We start from the raw sequence: 25,101 nt of genomic DNA, 5'->3' as shown, positions 1-25,101 counted from the left end.
GTCGTTGACATTTAACAGTGTTAACAGCTTATGTAGCAGTTTTTACATTCCCAGAAGTAGAATTAACTTAAAAAAAAAACAAGATAGATTAACTTACTCTCTAAGAAGAAGTTCACTGTCGTAGGCTGGTACGTGAAAGCCTAGGGTTAGAAACGCGACTGGCAAACCGTCTTATCTACATATCTTCAACGACGGATAGATCGCGAAGGTACGTTCAAAACTCTTTACCACAAGCAGTTAAAATTTAAACTTGAAGTGTCTTTAAAATTCCGGACCGACCAACAGGCGCAAATCTGTTCCAGCTAAATCTGTTAAACACTGCACGCGCTTCTGTGTCAACACTAACTAAACTTAAATTAAATGACGAAATCAAAAAGACATTTTGTACATTGTCTTTCATAGTTGCATTAAAAAAACTTAGGATTGTTGAAATGGTTGACTCGGCAATAAAACTTATATCAGTATGGATTCAACAGTGTATATTTACTATAGTTATATTTTTCACGAAGAATGGCTCAAGCCTTTTTGCGTGTAGTTGTGCCCTCGAGTGTGCCATATCTTGAAAAACATATTAGGTAAAGCTTTATTGAGTAAAATAAAACATGAAATGATTTCCTGTGGAAAACACTGACTTGTGAAAAAACTCCTCCGCGCACAAAGACGTTGGAAGCTTTCTATAAATGTTTGTTGAGTGCGATCAATTCGAAAAAATGTGTGTTAATTGAGCGGCCAAAGGCTGCCTGAAAAGACCTCCAAAATTGTGTTATATATTCAAATGTCGAAACATTCACAGTGCCTTTCATCTTGAATACGAAATCACTTAAAGTTATGTAAAACGATAACTTTACCTAAGCCACATACTTTGACAATGGATAAAGAAATTTGTAATGAGATTAAACCTCTAGATCTGAGCTGGGTTGTGTTAAAACCTGCCTCTAAACCAATGAGATTCCTAGTTCTTGGAGTAGCGTGTTTGCGCCCTTGGCAATACGTGTGGTCCTAATCATTTTTAAACAAAATGCGTTGAAGGGGGGGGGGGGGGATGGTGGAATTAAATTTTCGTTGAATTGGCTTGCCTTGAATATCAGTTTCCTTGAAAAAAAGCAGAATGCGCTATATTTCAAGCTAGGGTATATGGCATAACAAAGCAAACAGTGTCTTTCATATTCCGAATAGCCTCATATACGGACCTTCAAAGAAATTTATAACCATGCATGAGGCCTATAGCTAAGTTTCCGCTTTCAATTCACGGCGTACGGGAGCAATTCTCGGCATGCAGGAAATGGCAAAAGAAGACGTGTCAAACCACAAAGACAGATAATAAGGGCTTTTGTCATTTTGTAACACATGAAGGAAACAACGACCACAAAACCTCCCTGAAGACATTGTCTCATGTTTAATTTTCATCTGTGGTATTCGTAATTCTCTCCAAAATGAGGTGGGAAGGGGAAGGGTGAGACTTGCAACCTCGCCAGGAGTCCCCACGGAAGGGGTGTTATTCCTGTAAAATGACTTAAATCCTGCCTGCAATAAGACAGAGCATGGTTTATCCCATTATAGCGGCCCAAATTAGGCCGCCAAAGAATTCTTCTGCTATTTTTTGGGCGTCTGAGGTACTCGGATTGATTATGATTTATGAATAAACTCATCGACTTATTTCCTTATGTCCAAGTTTGTCAGATCTAAAAGTGATTAAAAATCATGTAACGTTGCACTGTCAAAACATTCTACCCGGCATCCGAGTGTACACACCTTATTCCAAAATGGCTGTATTTTTTCAGTATGTTTTTGTTTGATTGCAACTTATCCCTTGTTGCCTCGTTCGTAAACTAAAAATTCAAAAGAACATATAACCTCGAACGAGGCAAGAAGGGCTAATATGCAAGCAAACAAAAGAATACTAAAATGACAAGGTGTATGGCTTTCGAAATTACTCAGCCCAATCCTCCCCTTCCCACATTTGCTGCTCTTTGTAAGATTCGGATTCAGTCCTCCCTCTTCTCATTTTTGTTTGCCCATTAATTGAACGGCAGAGAGTTTTTCAGGGCCGATTTATTTTAGCTGATGGGACTTATGACTTACGACTCAGGGTTAACGAGGCGTAATCAGGAAGTTGCTCGCGCGTGGTCCAGACCCGAATAAGTGGCGAATTTAGACCCGGCATTTTAAAGCTGCGTTGGACTAACAAGCCATTTAAAAAGAAGCTAATCATTTTAACAAATATTTGGGTTCCAGATACGAATGTAATGAATTTGCCTTATTGTTGCAAATGACCATAGATTTTTACAACCAGGTAAAAATCCAGAGTTCCAGTTAGAGTTCCACCAGGGCGTTACAATGCAGGATGTGAAAAGTCCCGTATGGGCTTTAGTCTTATTTTGCCACATGGTCCACTCTCTTCCATATAGCATTTAGTATTAAATTTCGATCCAGTACCAAGTCCGCGGAAGCTTTTAGATTGTTTTTAGTCCCTCTCTTCTCACTTCATTTGTTTTCCCCCACCCAACAGGTCCGGTGCGTTTTGTTATGCCCATTATTTCGTAACCTGCTATAATCCGTTTTAATAAAACGTATTTTGACAGATGCTAAATTTTTGTAGCACTGATCCTCTGCGCCTTCCAATCAACCATAAGACAAACGATTTTTTATGGCGAATGAACTTGTTTACCCCTCATTTAAACTAATACCGCTCAGAGTCCTCTCTTGTTGTATGTCTGGAAGATTGAAAGCAACTGTCGATGTAGATGTGAGGTATGCACGCATGATTTTTGTACATTTTTTCTTGCGTTTTAAGTGGCATTGTCAGTCGTGTGACAGAAATACATAGCCTTGTAATTCCTCCCTAAAGTTTGGCGGTTTCTGTAGGAACTGCAAAAGTGATTATGCAACACTGACAGGTGGGTTAAATGGCTAATTTTGAGGAACTTGCACTCTCGTGGTTTAATGCAAATCTGATGTCAGTTTTCCATTAGTAACAACTGCCTTCACAAATGAACCATTATTATGACCTATTCACGTCATAAAATGTCGATCATCCAGAAGAAAATTGTCAACTTGTAAACACAGCATTAAAAGCCACACATAATAAATGTTTAAAAGATATATTTAAAGATGGAATGCCATTAACTTAGTAAGAGTTCAAGTCTATTTCCGTACAAGGAACACGAAGCTAACGAAGTCAACAAATAGCCTCCATCAGATTCAGTTATGGGCGTGCATTGATCTGAGCCTTTTTGTCCTGGTTGCTCACTGATTTAAAGTCATTTCTTTAATGATTTCCACTGAAGAACTCTACTGTTAGTTCTTTAATTCGATCCCTCTTTCATTAAGTTAGCAGTTCTTAACAAGCTTTGCCTTGGCCAAAACACTATGGCAATGATACCAATGCATGTTGGAAGACAAATTTTCCATGCACTGACTGTCGACCTTTCGCTGCTTCTTTCATATTGAAGAGAAATTTCCAATTAGAGATAAAACAATTTAGAAATTTTATAGGGAGGAATAATGCCAAATACTGCGAGATGACAGCACTTTTTCTTAAGCTCGATTAATCTTTCAGTGTCCACATGCCTGCATGCAAAGGCTTGACACTTGATTTTGATAACGTACTTAAATTAATCACTGTGCTTTTGAAGTTGTCACCCATTTTGTAACGACATGACATCTATAAACTTTTAGGTGAGTACAACAGTAATTAATTTCCTCACTTTCGTATATAATTTGCGGTTGTCTTGGGATCTTTCCATAAGGTGTCAAATTAACCACTTAACTTACAACTAAAGCGGAAATTGCGCGGACTGCCTATGTACTTTTAATGCTCCATAGTAGATCCCCTCGGAAGATAAGGCTTACTCTTACAAAAATCGCACATTTTTTCTTTTGTGAAATTGCATGACCTAAGAGTGACAAAACACGGAATGCGAAGAGGTTGGTACGATTTTGAGGCTTTTAGCATAGAAAATGTGGCAACCATGGCTTTTAAATGGAATGGATAGCTTTATAGAATATCGGAGTCTGCAAATTTTGAGAATTAGAACCATAAGCAAAATCAATCCTGACAACTCAGACGTGCTGTTGACGGACGAACGAAAATCTCTTTCTGTGACTTTCGTCTCTTTATGGGGAAGTCTCGTGCTTGTGAAATCGAGGTCATTTTTACCGGATTAAGTTTGTTTGCGAAGGTTAAGAGAAATACTTCTTCTATTCAAAGATAGAATACAAATGGATAATGACGCCTATGCTCTCCCACAGCATGGAGGAAACTTTCTTAAGTACAAAAGAAAACATTTTAACTATTGTTAATCCACAGAAGATTAACGCGGAAACATCAAAAGACTTTTGCCAAGGCACACGCAATTCAGCAAGTCTTATTTAAGTTCATTTTTCGACTAATTTTTTTCCTCATCATCTTTTATAAGAGAGAGTCATTTCGGAAAGCGAAGACCCAGAATTACTGATTTCAGCGGTTTGAAGTATGATGCCATGTTGTTCTCCTCTTCAGCTGCCACCTCAGGAAATAATTTCGATAATCTTTTCTTGCACAAAATCCTACTTTGATGTGTTTGGCTTTTTTGTCAGGATAAAAGTACAAATCCTTTTGAATACCTTAGAACGAAAATTTTAAAAGAAACTATATTTCATTGTTAAACCGGCAACTGAACAATGCCGACTGTGATGTGTGTTTGTTGTGGTTAGAGATTTTAGCTCCATTTTTAGTATTAAGGTGTAATGCGTCTTACCAGTACGTGGCCACTCAATGAAAGTCGTTTTTCATGAGTTGTAATAACATTTGATACGATAGAGAAATTAGGATTGGCAGGGAGGGGCTGTCTTAGCCGGCATCGTTTTAAACCTTGTGAGCACCGTAATTGTAGTGGGACTAAAAAAGATCCAGCATCTGCACTCACTCACTCGCTCACTCGTTCACTCACTCACTTTTGATGTATTAAATAATGACGAAACTATACGAATGCACCCTACAAGCAATACATCAAGCCAACTACACATCAATAACGCTCGTTCCTCCATAAAGAAACAGCTTAAAAAGGACTACATTCGAGATTGGCTGAAGGCTCGCAACAACACTTCCGAAGGCTCTAGAGAGAAATTTACACACAAAGAAGTCAAATTCGACTACCAATTGGAAGACTATCTCAAAACTATCAGAAACCCAGCACATAAAATAAGTATGACAAAATTGCGTCTGGGGGTTCATAGCTCGCGAATACAGACTGGGAAATACGAAAATAGAGGTGCACCAATCCCAGTAGATGGAAGAACGTGTCTAGTCTGCAATAGAGGCTATATAGAAGACGAGCGGCACTTCTTGATGTATTGCCCAGGGTACAATAACATTAGAAATGAGCCCCATTCTCTACTTTCAACACACGATGTCGCTTTCAAAAGCCTTAATGATGAGGATAAGATACGGTATTTACTTACCCTAGAAAACGAAACCACTTCAAAGATAGTAGGTAAATAGACATATTTATTGTTTCAGAAGAGAAAAGACATCCTAAATGCAAGATAATTAAAAATAATAATTTTATACCAATTGTATTACAAGTAATTGTATGATCTTTTAGTTAATTAGTTATTCTAGTAGATATCATCACCTTTATTGTAACGAGACCGATACCTCCCTTTGTAGAGTAAGGTGCAATAAAGATTTACTGTTTACTGTTTACTGATTACTCACTCACTCACTCACTCATTCACTGTCTTACTGACTCGCTTACTCATTGACTTACTTACTCACTCATCCACCCACTCACTCAGTCACTCACTCAACCATTAACTTCCTTATTTGCTCACTCGCTCGCTCTCTCACTCACTCACTCACCCACCCACCTACCTACCCACCCATCCACTCACTCACTCACTCACTCACTCACTCACTCACTGACCAACCCACCCACTTACTGACTGACTGACTGACTCACTGACTCACTCACTCGCTCGCTCGCTCATACACTCTCACTTGCGCTGAATCATTGGACTCTTTTATCACCTAACCCTGACCCCACCGGCTACTTATTAGGCCTATAGTTAGTGGAGAACACATACTGTCCAAATCGCAACACTCCACCATTTTTTGTGCATTTCAGGTTGCACGTGCCAAAAATGCTATTCTAAGTGCGGTATTAAAATTAAATATTAAACTGATTCCTAACCTTTGGTTCAACATTTGAATCACATAATGAGAGAACAAACTCGCTCTCTTTGTTGAGGGATACGCGAACAAGTTGTTCAGACGAAACGGTATCAATATATAGATAAACATGATATACGCTATAAACCACGAAAGAGGAAAAAAGCAAAGAGAAAACAGAAAAAGGAAATTACGTTATAAGGGGGGAAAATTAATGGTCAGACTCAGAACTGTCTTATGGACTTTACTTGTCTTCAAGAGAAGGACTCACATGTTCAAGAAATATTTAGTTTTTGCTCCACTCTTACCAAAGAATAACTTTTCACAGAGGAAATAAAAATTTATAATTAGATGTGTTCAAAAAATGAGTAAACAAATAAATAAATGAATGAATGAATAAATAAATAAATAAATAGAGAAATAAACAAAGGCTTTGCAATAAAATTCAAATCAAATTTTTGAGTCGATTATTTGGACTTTCAATTTCCTGGGTGCCGGCTGGCAATCCTGAGTACCTGTGACGTGTTAATGACTCGTCACAAGTAGTCAAGATGGTGGCCCCCGGGAAATTTGAAAACTCTGAAAAAGAGAAATGATACGGAAATTCGAATATTTGGGATACAAACGCTCACGTTGAAAAAAAAAAAGTTGATTGTAATTTGATTTCCTGTGGTTTTTATTCATTCGTTGTGTAGTGGAGGTTCCTTTTAATTAAAACTAAATAACAGGATAATGCCATATATTATTTTAAGGCAACCGTTATGGTGTTATAGCGTTAAAACTCCGCTGAGTTGGCTACGTCTGTGTGAAGAGGTGGAACGAGGTTGGAAAACCTTCTGCAGCGAAATAGTTGATAACCAACAAAAAACAGTCAGGTACTCTAGTTTTGCTTTAACCGAAGCAAACCTTCCAATATTAATATAAAACAGTAATTAATTTAACCGGACACGGAAACTGCAACGTTCAGGGTATTAATCAATTTAAAGAGCTGACAATCTCGTTCTCAGGGCTTTTCACCGGCGAGAGTGAGAACAAGTGCGCGGTGAGCCAATGGTAAGACTCTACTTTCGTTGTTCGAAGTGTTGTGGAAGCAAGTTCGGCCCGCTGACAGAAGTTGCACTCTCAACTCTCCCTTGACTGAAAAGATAATTAATATGTTATTTAGTCTGGTCAGTGGATAATGTTGGGCTTCATAATCCCTTGTTTAGGGCTAAATTAAATCCAACTAAACATAAATTTTAATCGTTCTCTACATTTCAACCTACCTTTACAGTTAATCGGTTTATAGGGATGTGGCTTGCGCTTTAACAATCCGAAAGCAAATTCCTACTCCGACAATTCAGTGGGCTCCACAGTAGACAAGAAAGAAAGTACTCATACGAAAAACCGCTGGCTCAAAAACTCGCATACAACCAGAAACTAATCTGCGTTCATGCAGTTATTCAAAGCCTGATTAATCTTATGCTAGCTTTGAGAAACAAAATTTAGTAATTCTCCGATAAAGGGTGGCTTTTCTCAAAGGATTCTTTCCCTTTTGGCTTGAGCTAGCTTTAAACGAAGCAAGCCTTATCTTTTCCGTTTAGCTTGAAAACGTTTTCAACAGGCGAAATTGAAACTTGCTTTACGGTTAATTATGAATGAGCGCAAATAAGCTATGATAAGTTTCTTGATTAGCGTAACGCCCATATCTACCTGTCTTTGAAAGGAGTAAGCTTTTAAAGGAGCACTGTCATGAGCTGCGCATGCTCGAGTTTGTTTGCTCTCGAGCCCACTGAAAATTTCTAGCCGCCATCATGGATTCACGCGTGAGTCACGTATATTCGCCGGAGTGTCTCCTTTGTCCACCGTGGCCCTTCCCAGTGGACACCATTTTGAATTTGTCGATTCAACTTGAAAAAAGTTAACCTAACACTTTTCAAGTTTTCACAAGACGCTAGTGCATGCGCATCTCGTGACAGTTTCCCTTTAATTAAGCAGTATCTTCTGCGGCTCTGCCGATATGAGAATCAAAGAGCCATGTTTTTAAACGAACAAAAAAAGATTAATTGTGGAATAGGAATTGGAAGTTAAACTTATAGGTCGCACTTCAAACCGCGGGCTCATGATCGAGGTATCGTTATTCATTTCAGTTATCGTGCAAACAAAGGTGGCGAAAGAATTGTGGGATTACGTATGCAACCATCAAATCCAAGAAAAGGGTTTTGATTTTAATTTTGTTGCCTACTAAACCTTACTAAATCAATACGCGATTCATTTTCAATTTCATCATATGCAGACAAAGAGACAAAGTGCAAATTCTCAAGAGTTCTTGAAACTTGTGCATATCCGGCTTTCAAAATCGGAAATTGCGACACCAGGTTCCCTTATTAGATAAAAAGTACATATTACCGGAAACAACATTGTCATTAAAGCACGTGAACCTTCAGTTCATAAATGCATTAGACATTTTAGAGATAAATGCAAGGAAGGGCGTGGACACAACGCTGTAGGATAATCTTCTTACCTTGAGAATAACAAGTAAATCTCATTTTCGGTGAGGAAAAAGGCCAACGGCTTCCGTCACCAAAACCTTTAAAGTTAATTACTGTTCAGGTGTAATTGTATACAATGATGAGTCAAAATTCTTTCGCGAGATATTTAGTCTGATTTCTGTATGAGTCCCATCGCATCGATAAATCAACTGATCAACCGCGATAGGCGAAGATTATACAATTCAACTTGCTTTTTCTTAGTAGAAACGTTTTAAAGTAAAAAAAGTTAAATTACGAATACAATGAAACACTGTATCATGTCGAATGACCTCGTGACTTCTATGTGGTCAGTATTTCATTGGAGGGCGTGGTTTATAGTTCTTTCCTTGTCTTATGACTTTCAAAAACCACTGAACAGCCAAGTCTAAACAACCTTGAAGAGTTAAAGTTAAAATTAATTGAGTTACTTTGCTTATCTATCTCACATAATTGTGCGAGGGAAAAGTAAGCAAGGCGAAACTGATGTGATGTACACATGAACTTTTGAATTCGCTCACGGACCCAAAGACCTGTTCGGCGCTCGGTATATACCGCAAGGATTTTCACCCCGGTTATCCCCTGTTCGGACCGTAAGAGCGTATCAGTCTTATTCACGGAATCTGCAGACTTTGTGATGCCAAAGGGGATGAGTACTTTGCTACAAGAGGTCTTATCTCTCGATATTTACGCTAGATATTCTTTCTTATCACTAAGTTAAGTTAAGAGTCCTGTCTTTAAGGTGAGCATGCTAATAATTTACGAATATCTAGTTGTTTTTAACCCATTTATAATGTCTCCAAAACCCTCTTGACAAGGTCACTGTTCTTTTGTCTCTTATACTGTTATACTTTCTCGTTTGTTCCGTCATGTTCTCCGTCGCCGGTGCCCTATCCGCAGTTGATTCAATTTAACGTGATCGATTGTAACAATCATTAATTTTATTTTCAGCGGATTAGCTATTTCACACAAATAAAGGAAGACAAAAGGGTCACAGCCATTATTACGCAGTCAACTGATTAGACTACAGCGGATCATGAAGCTGGCCTGTGTGTTCTTCGTCTTTGTTGTCCGATGTCTCTCGGAACATCGCGTGTACAGCACAATTGAGTAAGTGTGCACAATTAACTCATGCTTCCACTTGCGTTTAGTTTGTCGATTTTCGCAAGTTTTAAACTTTCCCTCTATGTCACACGATGAGATTCAAACCAGTGTTCGACCTTTTTTTTTTCCATGAGAAAGTTCGCGAATTGTTGCTTCATTTACGAAAAGTAAGTCCTACGCTTTCTAACGTCAATTAGACCCTTCGCAAAACTGGGAGTAAAGAACTATACAATACATGATCTAATTATGTGGGCGCCATTTTAAATTCTATTTAATATTATAATTCGAAAAAGAACTCGTTGTCATAACTGTACTTTCATATATGTGTTATAATTATGCTTTCAACTAAATTTCGCGAAATGCCATGTCAGTTCTAATTATCGACCATGAATTTAAATACTCTTATTTTTGTTTTCGCTAACGCAAACGTACTACCGAACGCTGTGCAACCCCCGGCATATCTCTTCAGTTTTGTTGAATGACAGAGAGATTATATCACTCTTAAAGGATAAATCCCATCGAAATCATAAGGATAGCCGGAAGGATAGCATTGAGTTTGGTTAATGAGTAGCCTTCGTTAAAAATAGAGATCTCATGCCACTAACTTAACAATTTACGACTACAGTCTATTGCTTTTCAAACGACCTTTGACCAAACTAATGAAAAATTCTTCGGCTTTTTACTTCTGAAGATTTATGGAAGAGGTCAATATTTAAGTTAATGAGGACCGTAACAAGATGTGATACACGATTATAAAGGTTGTGTAAAGTAACTTACTTAACTCTTTAATACAAGCTTCATTTTTTATGTTCGGGAGTTTAGCCTAACGGAACGAAAGGAATTGCCGTAAAGATAAAGTTCTATGCTGTAAATCCAATAATTTTTGTAAGATGACGATTACTGAGTGTTGGCTTTTGGCATTTAGGTTCCATACTGGCGCATGGGGTGGGTTAGGTGATAAACCTTGTAGGCTACACAAAGTTCGATTATGCAATCACTCCTTTAGTGACTAATTGACTAAATAATAATAATAATAATAATAATAATAATAATAATAATAATAATATTATTATTATTATTATTATTAATATCAATAATAAGACACGACTCAGCGCTGAAGGTACTGTTTTACGAGCTGTTGTACGATGAAGGACTTATAGACGAGATACCACCCTGGTACTCACCCGACAAGCCCAAGCCTGTGTATCAGTTAGAGAACGTTAAAGCTTATTAGGATGTCCCTATATACGCCGATCAACAAGAGGTCAGACGCAATAGGGTGGATGCACGTATTGTAAATCATAAGTGCAAGAGAGTTGCGACTCTGGAAATGAGTTGCCCGTGGGTTAACAATCGAAAAAAGAAAGGATGAGGAGAAGACCCTTAAGTACGGACCCCTTTGCTGGGAACTGAGACAGCAGTTCCCAGGCTGCGAGGTAATATAGCAATATAACATCATAATGGATGCCCTCGGGGGGTGGTCACGGGAACTGGATGTCACGAAGTGCGAGCTCGTGGGAGGCAGAAGCACAGACGTACTGCAAAAGATGCAGAGGGCAGTGCTCTCGGGCACGTTGAATATCGCCCGGACTTTCAAGGTTGGAGTCTGAGTTTTAGATAGAAAGAGGACCGTACACACAACGTAGCTTTCCTAATGGAATAAGTAAAGGGAATTGTATTAACACGAATCAGAAACACATTACCTTGAAGCGTGTAACTTGCAACTCTTTTCCTTGGAACAAAGCTGGGGATTTTAGGACAACAATTTTATGCCCAAATATGGACAAGAATAAGATCGATGCTGCACGCGCGGGAAAATGCAAGAGCTACGTTACATCCAAATATGGAAATTTTTAAACTCAAAAAAACGCCAGCTCTGAACCAGAGTTGAACGCTTCAAGGTGATGAGAATTTCGTGATTTATGCTGAGTGGGCAGGTAGAAAGTTTTCAAAATTGCACAAGCCGTTGGCTAGCTTTCAAAATATCACTCGTGCTCATAAATCACAAAGCGCACGTGTAAGTAGATTCATTTTTTTATTTGTTTGATGCTTAGAAAAAACTACTCCATCGCTGAAACAATTTCCGTATTGCATGCTTTAACATATTTATGCGTTGTTCATTGACCAATGAGAAACGCGATATTATGTTGAGTACATAATAAATAGGTAAAACTTGTCATCATCAAACGCCCATAATAAGGAAGGAAAATGACGACGCAGAACAGCGTAAATCCGTGCATTCAGGCCTATAATTAATTTGCACTTACTGCACTTCATCTTGAGTGGGTCTGACAATCTTGAAGAGTCAGTAACGACTGTTCCTACAATTTCTGAGGGAACGATAATTCTGACTTATCAATGGATAAGCCGTGTCAGCACGTGAATTTTGAAGTGAACACTGAACTGTACAACGGATCCAAAGCAAAACGATTCGTTGTTTCCGAGATTTATGTTATATTCTTTTAAAAGAGGTTTGTTTTCGTAGACTGAAGCTGCTTGTATACTAACCAATATTAGTATCACCCAACCAGTGGACTAATGCAAATCCTTCATTTTGATTGGCTACGCTACTAGAGGATTATTAGTAATAGTCCTCTAGTAGCGAAAAGCGTGACACTTTCTTTTCGTTTTATTCCCAAATAAATATTTCTTCAACTTGCATTTTCTAACTTTATTATTACCTTTTCTGTCCCTTCGCCCTCAAGGGCCACGGGTCAATAGCCCATTCGCCTTCGCCTCATGGGCTATTAACCCATAGCCCTTGCGGGCTACGGGTCTAATTGTTAACTAACCACGACGAAAATAGGAACTCTTCGCGCGGGAAGCAGGGGCCCTTTTAGTGTCACGTGTTATCAATAGCAAAGTTTGTTTACTTGGTTTCTTTTATATACCATGTAGTATTTTTCTTTTGCGGGATTTAATTTTTGCGGATTTTGCGGATGGTTCTTGATCCGCAAAAAGTTCCAGCAGGGAAAAAACACATGCAAAATTAAAAACCGCAACCATTTACTCCCTTTAATATAATTTAAAATGGCTTTTAATCCACTTGTGTAATTATATATCATACATTGGGGTAGAGTCAACATTGGCACAAAGTCAACTCCCGCAACACACCAGCCATGATCTATCGGTAACTCTAGAGGGGCTTCTGCGGTTGCTTGCGCAACAAATGTTCTTGTGAGTAACTGAGTTAAGATTTTTGTATTTTTGCATTTTAACAGCCGCTTCAAAATCGGCTTTTACAGCTTCTTTGGAAATACTTGTTGTAACTGGAAATACCTTCCTTGTTGGAATACACCCCTTGTTGATAGTCTTACTTCCCAGCGGAAATATCAGTCAATTCGAACCGTAAAGATTTGCTCGCTCAAACCTCAAAAAATGCTACTCTGCGAGCAGTTGGTTTCTCCTGCGCTTCCCGAGAAAGGAACCACTGCGAGCAACCGTTTGATTTTACATCGAGCATGTGCGGCGTAAGTCACACCCCACGTGATGTATTTGACACCACTTTGTCTTATTTTGCGGGAAATCGCCACACAGTAGCTCAAAAACAAGTTTACTAACTCGTTTTACCAGTTCAAAATTAATTAATGCGTCCCGGGCGCTGGACGGCGGCTCACCCAAACAAACTAACGGTTGGTCGCAGTGGTTTCTATCTCGGGAAGCGTAGGAGGAACCAACTGCTCGCAGGGTAAAAAAAAGCATGAAGAAGCTGCTATTAAATGTTTATATAAAAAAAGAAGATTTTTGTATTTCCTCTTGTCTAAATAAACTGCAGTGTCCTAATTTGCAGAACAAACCAAGAAAACAACGATTACTTAGACTGCTAGCAGTCCCTTTTAAGTCAGTCGCGCAAGCGAGCCGAAGAGCTCAGGGCAGAATGGGGAGAGGGTGAAATGTAACGTTTTGCTTTCTAAAGCAAGGCGGCTTGACTGATAGGACTGCTAACAGAGTAACAATTACCGGCATTATATCTCCCTCTAATCAACACAAAAGCAAAAGTATACCAAGAATTAACTCGGCAGGACTCATATGTTCTGATTATGGCTCCTGATATGTTATATCTTTGAGCGATTTAATATCATTGAACATTGTCTCTCAAAAATCCATATATTTATGTTTCTATCAACAGAGCCAAAAGAGATTCGGAGAGAGCTCTTGAGCAAAAGGTAGGAAAGACAACTTAGTATACAAATATCATCACAGGAAGTACTTCATTTCTTTCACTTCTAGGGTAACAAACTTGTTTTTGGTATCCTGGTGGGTTGATGAGTGGCCATAGTTATTTTTAAACATAATTCGCTTTCTTTTGGAGGCACCGGAAGGAATTCAGCACTTAGGCTCGCTAGGCAAACTTCAGTACTTGAAAGGTTATAGTTTTTCACATCCCAAGATAATTGCATAAATCCTCTTAGACGCAGACCTCATTCCACTTGTAAATACATTTACTATCGCGTGTCACTGAATTTTCACAAACTAGGCCTCAAGGTGGCTGCTACAGAGTCGTTTCAGATGTACAAGGGTTTATGATAAATGTCACAGAGTGTCCACCTAGTTGTGCTCTTCAACCCATACCACAACTTTAAACTAACAAACTCCGGTTCACTCTGGTGATGATTCCGAAGTGACATGAAGGTTAAATTTATTTTCCATGCCCCTTAAACCACATTTACATGAAGCTAAATAATTTTAGCGCAAAAATATTTTGTTACTTAAACAGAGAGAAGACGTAGCCAACGAGTAATCAGTTAGTTGAATAGACCTTTCCACGGTTTCTGACTCCATATTGGTAGGGGGGGAAAACGCCGCCTCAATTACATGAATGTATGGGATTTTTGCCAAATTCAAGCCCTGTATCTCTGCTATAAGGCGGCAGATTTGAAAAGTTTTAAAATATTTTTAGTTATTTTGTTAATATCATTCATTCAACGGAAATTAGATCATTGTACAAGGTTGCAAAGTCTGAAAATTGGATATTAGAAATCTCCTTACGTCGCTTCAAATTTCGCGGGAATTTGCATAGTTTTGATTGTAAGAGTTTATGAGAAATTTACAAATTTCGTTTACGGGCGTTATAGCTTGATTCTGATGGCCAGACTTAACAAAATAATCTAAAGAGAAGTGCTTTTTGAGAGGTATTCTCGCTATCCACAACTGTCATTGAAGCTGTGTTCAGCCTTCCCCAACCAACATGGCGTCAGAAACCGTGGAAAGGTCTATTGCGTAAGACTTTAATTTCCGGGATTTCCAGCGACCAAACTTTATCAAACGCTATGATTTTATGTTGGACAATATACCGACAACCATAAATAGAAATTTGACGGGAAAAGGGCTATGATTTCATTGAAATCCCGCTAAGATCCTTTTAGCCTTTTTAACAGAAAGTTGCAGGAAAATATACCGAAATGCTTTTATGGAGGTTCCAGCAATGGAATTTTTCTATTGCAACGCTGGGGTCACGAACCGTGATGATTGGTCCTTCCATTTTCTCTATGGCGCCATCTTGGACGAAAAACCTGTAGTAGGCAGAGCGGCCCAGTGTTTAGGTCGTTTGCCCTAAGGTCCGGAGTTCCCGGATGTTCAAGACTCGTTCTGACCTGTCGTTGAATTTGTTCGTGGTAATCCCGTGTTCAACTTCTCGGTCACACTTGTAAATAACAAACTCGTTTCCCTCTGGCCAGTTAAGCTTCTCAGCAGTTGTTGTTGTTTCGTTGATTGTCTTTTATTGGCCCTGAAAAGCCCCTATGGGGAGTGGTCAATTAAGTATGTATTGTATTGTAAAGAGAGCTGGTGCGAGCTACGAAATGGTTTCAGGGAAAAGGACGATGGGTTTGAAAAAAAAGAGCGAGGGAGATTCTTCCAATATGGCGGCCTTTTAACGAAAGTTCTTCGAAAACCACTTTCAACAAGCGTTAATCAAAAAACGCCTGCTTTGCAGGCTAGTGAATTGATGACAAAATATACCGAAAGGACAACAAATTCTGAAAACAGGAAATAGTTGCTTGATTAAATTAATCCTTAAAAGTGGATTGGGAAGCTAATCTAAGACACATTTGGATTTCAAATAACAATCCTCCTGATTTATTAAATCCCATATGGAGACAATTTTTATCTTTGTCGAACACTAGAGATATTTTAAGGTACTTAACGAAAATAAAATTATTACTACTTTTTTTTTCGTTTGGAGTCTATGGGGCGGAGTGCGAATGGAGTACCATTCTTAAGCCCCTTGACCTCTAATGCACATTGAAACCCCCCCCCCCCCCCCCCCCCCCGCCCACCACTGGGACGTAGAAAGGGATGTAAAATTTGTATAGTGTTACATGTTAAACTTTCCCCCGTCCCTCTGGTAAAACTTGAGCGTTACAATCCCCACTGGCATGTCCCCTGTGACGATTTTGCCAAGTTCATATTAAAAGTGATTGTTTTGCATCGCTGATAAAAGCGTTAGCTGCCAAGGTTTTCTGCTCTTCATTGCAATTGCTAGCAGAATCGTTCAAAAAAGAAATGAGATTCCTGAATCGTTCTGCAATGCAAGCAAGATTCAAGGCTAGACAATCCGAACAGATTTGGCTGTGCTATGTTAAACAAAGTTGCTTTTAATGGCCATAAAACGATCAGGAAGCACAGAAAACGACAATCTTAGCTTTTTTTCTTCAAATGGTCTCGTTGAGTTGCTCCTGTAATCTATGAGATACTCTTAATTAATATGCTTTACACGGCCTTTACGCTGGCTGCCGTTCGAATACTTCCAAGCGACAACTTTACGTGCACATGAATAATTCAAAGTATAAAAATAAGCGTACGCCATTCTTCATAACAAAGGTAAAGGTACACCTTATTTAACGTCGGTAATTCCTTTACCCTCTAGAGGGTATTCTCCCAAGAAGCCAACGGTGCGCTCATTTTTCCCCCCTCTTTCCATCAGTGCTCCGTTTTAAGGGTATTTATAGCTACTTAAGCTACACTGAAAGGAAAGAAGTCGAAACAAGGATGTGAGATCCGGAGATCGAACTCAGGACAACTTGCACCAACCACCGCGCACTAACCGACTGTGCCACCCCTGAAGAAGAGACTAGATGCGTAAAAAAAAAAATTACAGCTTACCTTCTCTGTAGCCTGTGCCATGTTGACGCTGGAACGTTATTCGATGCTCAGACCCTTTCTCACTATTTCAAGGTTGGCGTTAGAAGCCCCGCGAAACGTCCCCCTCTAATTTTAAGAAACTGCTCAGAAAATATGGTAACCCATCGATGCAAAAAATTTTGGTTTTATAGCCATGACGTCATCGACCGTCCGTCCGTATGTTCCGTCCGTACGTACGTACGTCCACGCGTCCATATATGCCAATGTGACCAGTTTACAGCATACATCTTTGATATTGGACGTCCATGTTTTGATCAATTAACACCTGTCAAAACAAGGTATCCGCTGATCAGTATCACGTAACCATATCGCGGACTCAAGCTTAGAGCTCACCGAGTTCAGCTGTTTTTTTTTAAGTTGACCGCTGACCAGGTACTGGTTTTCCGTTGCATTGCGGGCTCAACCCAGGTTAACTCACCTGAACATAAGCTAGGCTTCATTTTTCGCGCGCTTTCTGTGGCTAGACGCGGCTACACGGCCATACTACGTCAACTATAGTTATAGTATAGTTCTTACAAATTGAAAGCTTTTCGTGTTCAGGTGGAAAAGGGTTTGGAAGATGTTTTCTTTCAGCATTTTTCGCTGGTTTCAATCCAGTTTGACATATCATGATATCTGTGGTCGACACTGGCGGCTACGCAGTTATTCAAGTCAAGCGTCGGAGGGATATAAACTTAAAGCTAAGTGTTTATTTTCATTTGCTTAGAGCTGCTTTTTTCTCTGTATTGCAATTTTTGGCATATCTTTAGAAGCTTTGATAAGGTTATATGATGCCTGGAGGACCTATGTCTAGAACAATAACGAAAGGAGAGAGAAAGAGAACGACAACGACAAAACAGAATTCCTGTAATAGCTCATACTTAGTGGAAGAAGTTACTCCACGAATACTTTCCTTGGGCACTAAACCGTTCGTTATTTTTACGGATGCGTTATTTAAAGTGGATGCGTATTTTTAAAAGGTGATTTAATTGGTTCTTCCTTTGTTCAGGAATGAAATAACAATAATCTGTACTCTTTTGGAGATGAAGAGAAAGTTGATTTGTTTGTTTGTTTTGCTCTAAAATACGAACGAACAGTGTTTTTTAAATCGGTTTGCCTAGATGTTTTTCGGTGTGCCTGGACAGTGACAAGAAAATTTTGCTCTTATGTTATAAACACCTAATCGCAATGAGTTGTCGTAAAATTAGGGAGAAATATCACTAGCCTGTGTTTTCAGAAGTTTTTTAAAGCTCCTACAGTTAATTTGTTGGAGTGGATCTTGTTTGAAGTTCGTCCGTTCTTGGTTGCATTGCCGTATTTTGCCGATTCTTGTTCCAAGCCAACCTAGCGTGTTTCGATGGAAATGTGAATGATCTCGTTTTCAGATATAAAATGGAATAAAGTACATCACTAAAACTCTTCTTTGACCTTGAACTGACAAAGTTTTTTTTTATGGCTTCTAATTTTAGCGTGATTCCTATTCGGTGGCTATTGATAGTTGACTCTGAAATGGCTTGTTTTCCTTGTCCATTCGCTCACTGAGGGTGTGTTTGTTTTCTGTTAAAACTCATGCGGTTCAAGAAAAATTCATCGCCAAACTGGTGAATTTCAAAGAACATTTCACTCGAAAAGCCGATGTCGTACATATATATATATATCGTTTACTCCACTCTTTGCAGTTAGAACTATGTATAAACTGAATTAACAAGCGGTATCATTTACAAAACTATTAAAAATAATTAAGGTATACTAATGTAAAATCTACATAATAATTAATCTAGAAATCTAAAAGTTATAAAATCATTAGCTCTCTTGGTTCTTGCCTCCTGGCGAACGGACTTTTCACTCCCAGATCTAGGATTGTAAGGAACATTATAAACATTAGCCAGAGGGCGGAGTTTCCACGTCGCAATGAACTTCCTACTTAATGTTTCTCGCCTGACTTCTAGACTTGGAAGGCCAGATATGGTCAGGGCTTCCTTATAATCAACACCCGGGAGTATTACCTTAAGGGCTCTCCTTTGTATAGATTCTGATTTAGATGACAAATATTCAGGGATGTCTTGCCAAGCAGCCACGGCATATTCCAAAATGGATCTGACAGAGCACTTATAAATATTTAAAATATTGCTATTCGCTACACCAGCTCTTTTAAGCACTCTTAGGGTATATAAACGTTTGGCGGCCTTACAATAAATATAGTCTATGTGGTCATTCCATTTAAGATCGTCTCTGATTTTAACACCAAGTAATTTAAAAGATGAGACACGTTCGAGCTGGTGATTTCCAATACAAATAGGTGGAATTACAGAGTTCGGGTACTCCATAAAATTTATCAGCATTTCATTACACTTCCGAGGGTTTAGCTTCATCTTATGGGCAGTACAAAATGAATGTGTGTCTCTAACAGCCAAATCGAGAAGGCTTATTGAATTGCGAGGCAGGATTTCTACAACTGTGGTATCATCAACGTATTTTGCTCTCACATTCCAATCCTTTAGGAGTCTATTTATCATAACTGAGAAAAGGGTGACACCCATCTTGGTCCCTTGGGGTATACCTCCATGGGTATGCTTCCAATCCGATAAGACATTTCCGATGCGCACAGCTTGAGTTCTATTTGTTAAAAAAAGATCTTATCTAACTGAAAAGCACTGGGTCCACACCAAGCAGTGATAATTCGTCCATAAGGATCTGATGGTCAATCAAGTTAAGTACTCATCGCTTCGTGATTCATGCGATATCGGTTTTTAGCGTAAAATTTACCGTGGAATTCATTAGTTAGGCAGTGAATTTTTCTATAGAAAAAAGCGACGAAAATGATTTAATTATTAAAGCAGCAACCGGAAACATCAAAACACGAACAATTCGAAACCTTTTATTTTCACTAACCCTATAGGCAGTAAGAATAAATAACCAGGGAGCTCCGCCTTTAGGCTTGGCTAAATCTATATATTAATTAGTTGATTTCGACCGATCGGTTGCGCTGAACAGGACCGGAGATATTTTAACAAAGCGATAGTGGTTCCGTGTGCGCCTCGTGAGTCCACAACATTTTGACCACTGTGATGACGTATATCGTGTTCAATAAGAGTACAGTCGACGCTGAATCACTTTCCAAGTTGTTTTTTTACCACAATATTTAACGCCAAAGAAGTAAAAGAAGGCGTTTATTTCAGAGCGCGACCTAAATCATGACACAAAGAAAGAGCAAGCGTTGTCAAGAACTTTCTCGCAATATGATTGGTTTATTCCCAAAACCAACGTTCCTGACTGGTTATTACAATGCGAGACAAATTAACGCGAGCATGACGCGAGCAGCGTTGTCTAGACTCTTACCGACAACGGCAAATTAGCCAATCAGATTGCGAGATTACAAGCAATTGTGCTAAAAATAATATTTGTCGAAAGCTCTTACTTACTGTCGCTTGTTTAAATTTATCTCTCTCTCGATGTCAGTGACAGATCGAAATCGGAAGAAGAGCCTAACTTTGAAGGTGTGCTGGACCAATAACATTACCTCGTGTGTCGGTGGCTTACATGTAGCTAAAGACTGTTTCAGCAGCTGAGTGAGCTGATGAGAGCTTTCTGTATTGGTCGTGCTCAATATAACCGTGCTATTTTCGTTCATTTTAGGCTTATCCTATATTGTCCAGTATAGTGAAAGAAGGAACTCAGAGAGCCATACAGGAATGTCAGAAACTCTTCAAGAGCGAGATATGGAACTGTATACTAGATAACAGGCAGGTGAATAAAGAGCTCCCCCTTTTCGTCAAGACAGTCCTACCGCGTGGTAAGATTAATCAAACACTTGGATCATCTTCTTGTGTAACACGATCGTTGTCCTCTAACTTGGAATACAGACTCGCCGTATAAGTGATTCTCGAAAGGTCCCGAAGACTCTTCGCGCCCGAAGAGTCATTTGCGAAACTGCTATCCACTTGTTAAGATAAGCAAAATGATTATTGTGGAGTTTAATTAATGACTGAAAAGCTCTATTTTCTGAAGATACAGAGGGAATTGCAATATCCGAAAAAAGGCCGGAAAGTTCCGGGAATCTCGAGAGGGGTGCCCGTTGTTTTACTGATCAATACCGATAAACCATCGAAAGCTATTAATAGAGGTTAATTAAGCATCACTAGTACGGCAAACGTCGAAATGGGCTCATTTCTTGCGTGTTAGCAGCAGGTATCAGGTAACTTTTCAAAAGAGAGAGACGAGTTAGAAGAAGAGAATTATCATGCATTTGTGACAAGTAGCAGCCCACTGTTTCGCGTTTGCTGTTACAAGTAAACGCCATGATTAATCTCTGTAATATTTGCTCAGGTGGGTCATGCAACCAAATTAGCCGCCCCACAAGTCCATAACCCAGGAGTGTCGATCTCTCTCATTTGGCATTTGCCCATCACTTTACGGTATTATCTAAATTTAGAATACAGGTCCCGCCAAATAATGGCCAATCAGATTTGGCCTAATAACCGCAACGCTGCTGAATGGTCCACAGCCTCCTGAAGGATTGCTTGTGCTAATGCTAAATGCAAAATCGAGCGCGGAACGCATGCAATGCCGCGACGTTTTGTTGCCGCAAAAATCTAGCAGTAGTCGTTCTAAAAGTAGCAATACGGTAAACTGGGCCACATTCCATCAGAGATCGAGACTTCTAGGTTACCGGAACTTAGGCCCCCCCCCCCCCCCCCAATAATTGAGTTACTGCTTCTTCCATGGTCTCTATTTGAGGAGGCCCAGTAAATCAGACCTGTCTCGCATATCCCAAGTCTTTTTGTTTCCTGTTTTTGTCTGTATTTTTGGCTGTGACGGTTCACAAAACACATCTATTTTCGAGAAGATAACCATTCAAATCTTTAGATTAAATTATGCTCAACTAATTTGCAAATCCGTGCGAAGAGAAAACAAAAAGGTTGTGCACTGTCACGGTCAATTTAACATCGATTGCGACAACAATGTTCTCGCTTTTGAAGGTTTTAAGATTTCATAGCCATTAAAAAATTAATGAACTATGCGAAGATCAAGCATTTTGCTCCGTCTACTGTTTTTCTTGTCTAAATTGATCTGTTTAGCAGTGTTGATAAATTTCATTCGTGAAACCTAGAACTCTTTTGCCTCTCTTTTGTTGAAAATTACACTCAAGGTGTTAATTGGAAGGGTACGTTACCGTTAACTAACGCGGGATGTCTAAGGCATCCAGTAGATACTGAACTCAATTGGGTCATCATTTGCTGACGTCTTCTTCGCAATGGCTCAAAGATTCCTCTCGGGTATGAAAGAGTCCCCCTAAAGTGAGTGCAGACAAACAATAAGTTAGTCGCGGCGAGGGGAATTACGACGCCTGATAAATCTTAGGGCTTTAGCGCCTGCACAAAATTTGCGCCGCGCAATTGGGGTGACATAAAGCCACTTGGACTAGCTACTTCATGTATCCCTCATTATGGTGTATTTGACATTTGCATTAAGTCAAATAATAAGGAAAGGAGAGGGAAGAAGGCCTATTTTGTCTGGTCAGATATACAATATTATTAAATTTCCGACCTCTGATATTGCGTTTTTAGCTTTCTAATCGGTTCACTCAATGTCGGTCATCAGCTCATATACCGTATGACCTGGATTCCGTCAAGTGTTGCCAAGCTTGAAACTGATTCCAAGTGTCCGTTCAGAATTCAAAATTTACTAAAACAGTCATTCCATTCGCAGTTGTTGTATAGACCTCTTTCATAATGGCGGCCAAATAAATTATTTTTTTGTTTTAATGCTAATAAGCCCTACTAACCTCGCTACGACGAGCATATTTTAAAAGAATATTTGTTTTAAAACGAGGGCAGTAGGTCTAAAATTAACATAAATACAAAAGAATGTAAAGTTGGTCGCCATTTATGAAAGTGGTCTATACGAGACTGGTTACAGCCAACTCGGCGCTTCGCACCTCGTTGGCTATTTACCGTCTCCCATTCAACACGCACTAATGGCATAATTGTTAAATAATCTAATGAGTGGACATAAATAAACAGATTATCGATTCAAGGATTGATCTACAATAGCTTTTCAACAAAAGAAAAAAACTAAAGCAGGTTCCTGTAACACAGGCTTTTGTCTTAAACACGAAGACGCTCTATCAACGAGGTCGCTTCAATCTGCGCTTTTAGTCGAACTCATTCAATGCACGACTGATAGCACAAGATGGCGACCGATAAACAGCAACACAGAGACGGGACCACAAAAATATATTATGTATAGGGCGAGAAAAGTGACTGAAGAAATAAGAAAAAAAGAACAACTATTCAGATCTTATATGGGCATTATGGCCTTTTTTATTGCACAATTTAACGAGAGCTGTATGCGTCCACGGTTGATTGACAAGTGAGTTAGTTATCCGCATCAACCTCGTTGCCAGCATTTTTTTCGGCGGAAAAAAGCCCTGGGAACGAGGTTGCATCGGTATGTGCCTTAAGCGCCGCCCTCTTCGTGTTTGACACTTTCAATCTGTTTTGTAGCCACGCGTGAGACGGCTTTCATTCATGCCATCAGTACTGCCGCAATTATTCACGAGATCCTGCTCCAGTGCAGACTAAGCAAAATCCCTGGATGTGGCTGCGCAGACAAGGGTAAACAGCGACAAGGAAATGGTGACTGGCAATGGGGCGGATGCAGTGATAATATCAGATTTGCTGAGATGGAAACCAGCCGCTTTATCACCAAGTTGGAGAATGGAGACGATGCTAGAACGGCGTTCAATTTGCACAACAATGAAGTTGGAAGAAAGGTTAGCATCATTGTGACTGTCGTTACTTCCTATAAGGGTCTGTTACTTCCAACGTCCTGTGGCCCATGATGACCCTAATCCTAATCCCGTTCTTGAGGCCCGTTTCTTGAAAGTCCCGAAAACTTCTCGGGTCCGAACCATTTGTGAAACTGCCAACCGTTTTTAAGGTAACAAAAATAAAAATGACTGTGAAGTTTGACGACTCAAATCCTCTCCGTTCTTGAGATGTAAAGGCAGTTGTGGCACCCGAAAATGATCCGTACAATTTCGGGACTTTTGAAAAACGGGCCCCAGGATTTTAAACTCAGGGGTGAGCGACCGGGCAACAGATTGTGAGAAACTGAAAATTAACAAATATCAGAAAACATTTGACGGAAATTGAAGTATCTTTCATTTTACTTTTAAAAACGGTTTTTTACTTGGCTATTTAACAGGTTGTGAGGTTGAGTTTCAAGAGAGAATGCAAGTGTCACGGCGTAACTGGTGGCTGTCATCTCAAAACTTGCTGGCGTCAGCTCCGGCCTCTTGCTCTCCTTGGCTCAAAACTTAAGCTCAAATACCGTAGTGCACTGCAAGCTGTTTTCGTGGACCGCAAGCTTAGAGAAGCTACCAACAGCGAATTAAGATCAGACAAGATGGACAAAAAGCTCGTTTTTCTTGAAGACTCTCCAGACTTCTGCGAGCAAAATGACATCTTGGGGTATCCAGGAATGTTAGGAAGAACTTGTAGTAGTGATGATGTAACTACAAAGCGTTGCAGGTCCATGTGCAACATTTGCAAGATGAAGCCTAAAACCGTGGAAAAACGCAAGGAAATCGATTGTAGATGCCAATTTGTGTGGTGCTGTAGTGTGCAATGTGAAACATGCACGAGGAGATACTCGGAAACGACATGTACAAGGAACACAAAGAAAGGAAGGCAAACGTCTAGAGGTCTCGGTCGATAGGGAAATGAAGTTACGCGTTAACGTTCTTACCCACTGAATACCGCTACCATACTCACTCAATCTCATATATTGAGTCTAAGGACGCTTTCCATTTGACAGAACTGACAGGCCAGACCGGGCGTTTGGAAGGACTAACTCCACGCACAACGCCTTAGAATGAACACACTTTGAGGACTATATATATACTCCTCCAGAAGAATGCAAGGAATTATCATGCAAGTATTCCTTCAAATTGTTGCATTTTCTTTGCAAAGTGATGGCCAGGGCTGCCCGGCCAATTCTGACCAAAGGAAAGCGCTCTGAGCTCAAGAAACAAGTGAGGAAGGATATGAAATCGAAAAAGTTCAAAGCACACGTAGTTTCCATCTTTCAGATCAGACCTTTTTAACTGCTCTTCGCGACCTCTGGGCAGTGAGAACAGAGACCCCCAAGAACGCTTTTTCCATCAGCTGGCTTTGAATTGCTGTTTGCGCGATTAAAAAGTCTTTTAATGCC

At 39.6% G+C, this 25,101-nt stretch overlaps 1 protein-coding gene across 3 annotated transcripts; it reads left to right on the top strand.

The window, feature by feature from the left end:
- The first annotated feature begins 101 nt into the window (after positions 1-101).
- On the top strand, positions 102-25,101 carry LOC138033070 (protein Wnt-8b-like). Of its 3 annotated transcripts, none has more exons than XM_068880815.1 (6): positions 102-208; positions 9,610-9,768; positions 13,892-13,928; positions 20,521-20,677; positions 23,391-23,659; positions 24,094-24,738. In XM_068880815.1, the coding sequence occupies exons 2-6, from the start codon at positions 9,695-9,697 to the stop codon at positions 24,604-24,606; spliced, it is 1,050 nt and encodes a 349-aa protein (XP_068736916.1). In that variant the 5' UTR covers positions 102-208; positions 9,610-9,694; the 3' UTR covers positions 24,607-24,738. The 3 variants fall into 3 exon arrangements, with proteins under 3 accessions (XP_068736916.1, XP_068736915.1, XP_068736914.1); XM_068880814.1 differs by lacking the exon at positions 102-208 and adding an exon at positions 2,601-2,751 and having other exon boundaries at positions 24,094-25,101; XM_068880813.1 differs by lacking the exon at positions 102-208 and adding an exon at positions 8,997-9,400 and having other exon boundaries at positions 24,094-25,101.

Source organism: Montipora capricornis, chromosome 14 (genome assembly GCF_036669925.1).
Source record: "Montipora capricornis isolate CH-2021 chromosome 14, ASM3666992v2, whole genome shotgun sequence".
In the NCBI taxonomy this organism is placed as follows: Eukaryota; Metazoa; Cnidaria; class Anthozoa; order Scleractinia; family Acroporidae; genus Montipora; species Montipora capricornis.
The sequence above is the reverse complement of the archived record's forward strand: the minus strand, read 5'-3'. Positions and strand labels throughout refer to the sequence as shown.

Bases quoted from the DNA above. Each gene is read 5' to 3' on its own strand.
- LOC138033070 (XM_068880814.1), top strand. From the start codon at position 9,695: ATGAAGCTGGCCTGTGTGTTCTTCGTCTTTGTTGTCCGATGTCTCTCG. The intron at 20,678-23,390 runs GTAAGATTAATC...TCTGTTTTGTAG, and splicing joins CAAGACAGTCCTACCGCGTG to CCACGCGTGAGACGGCTTTC. The intron at 23,660-24,093 runs GTTAGCATCATT...GCTATTTAACAG, and splicing joins ACAATGAAGTTGGAAGAAAG to GTTGTGAGGTTGAGTTTCAA.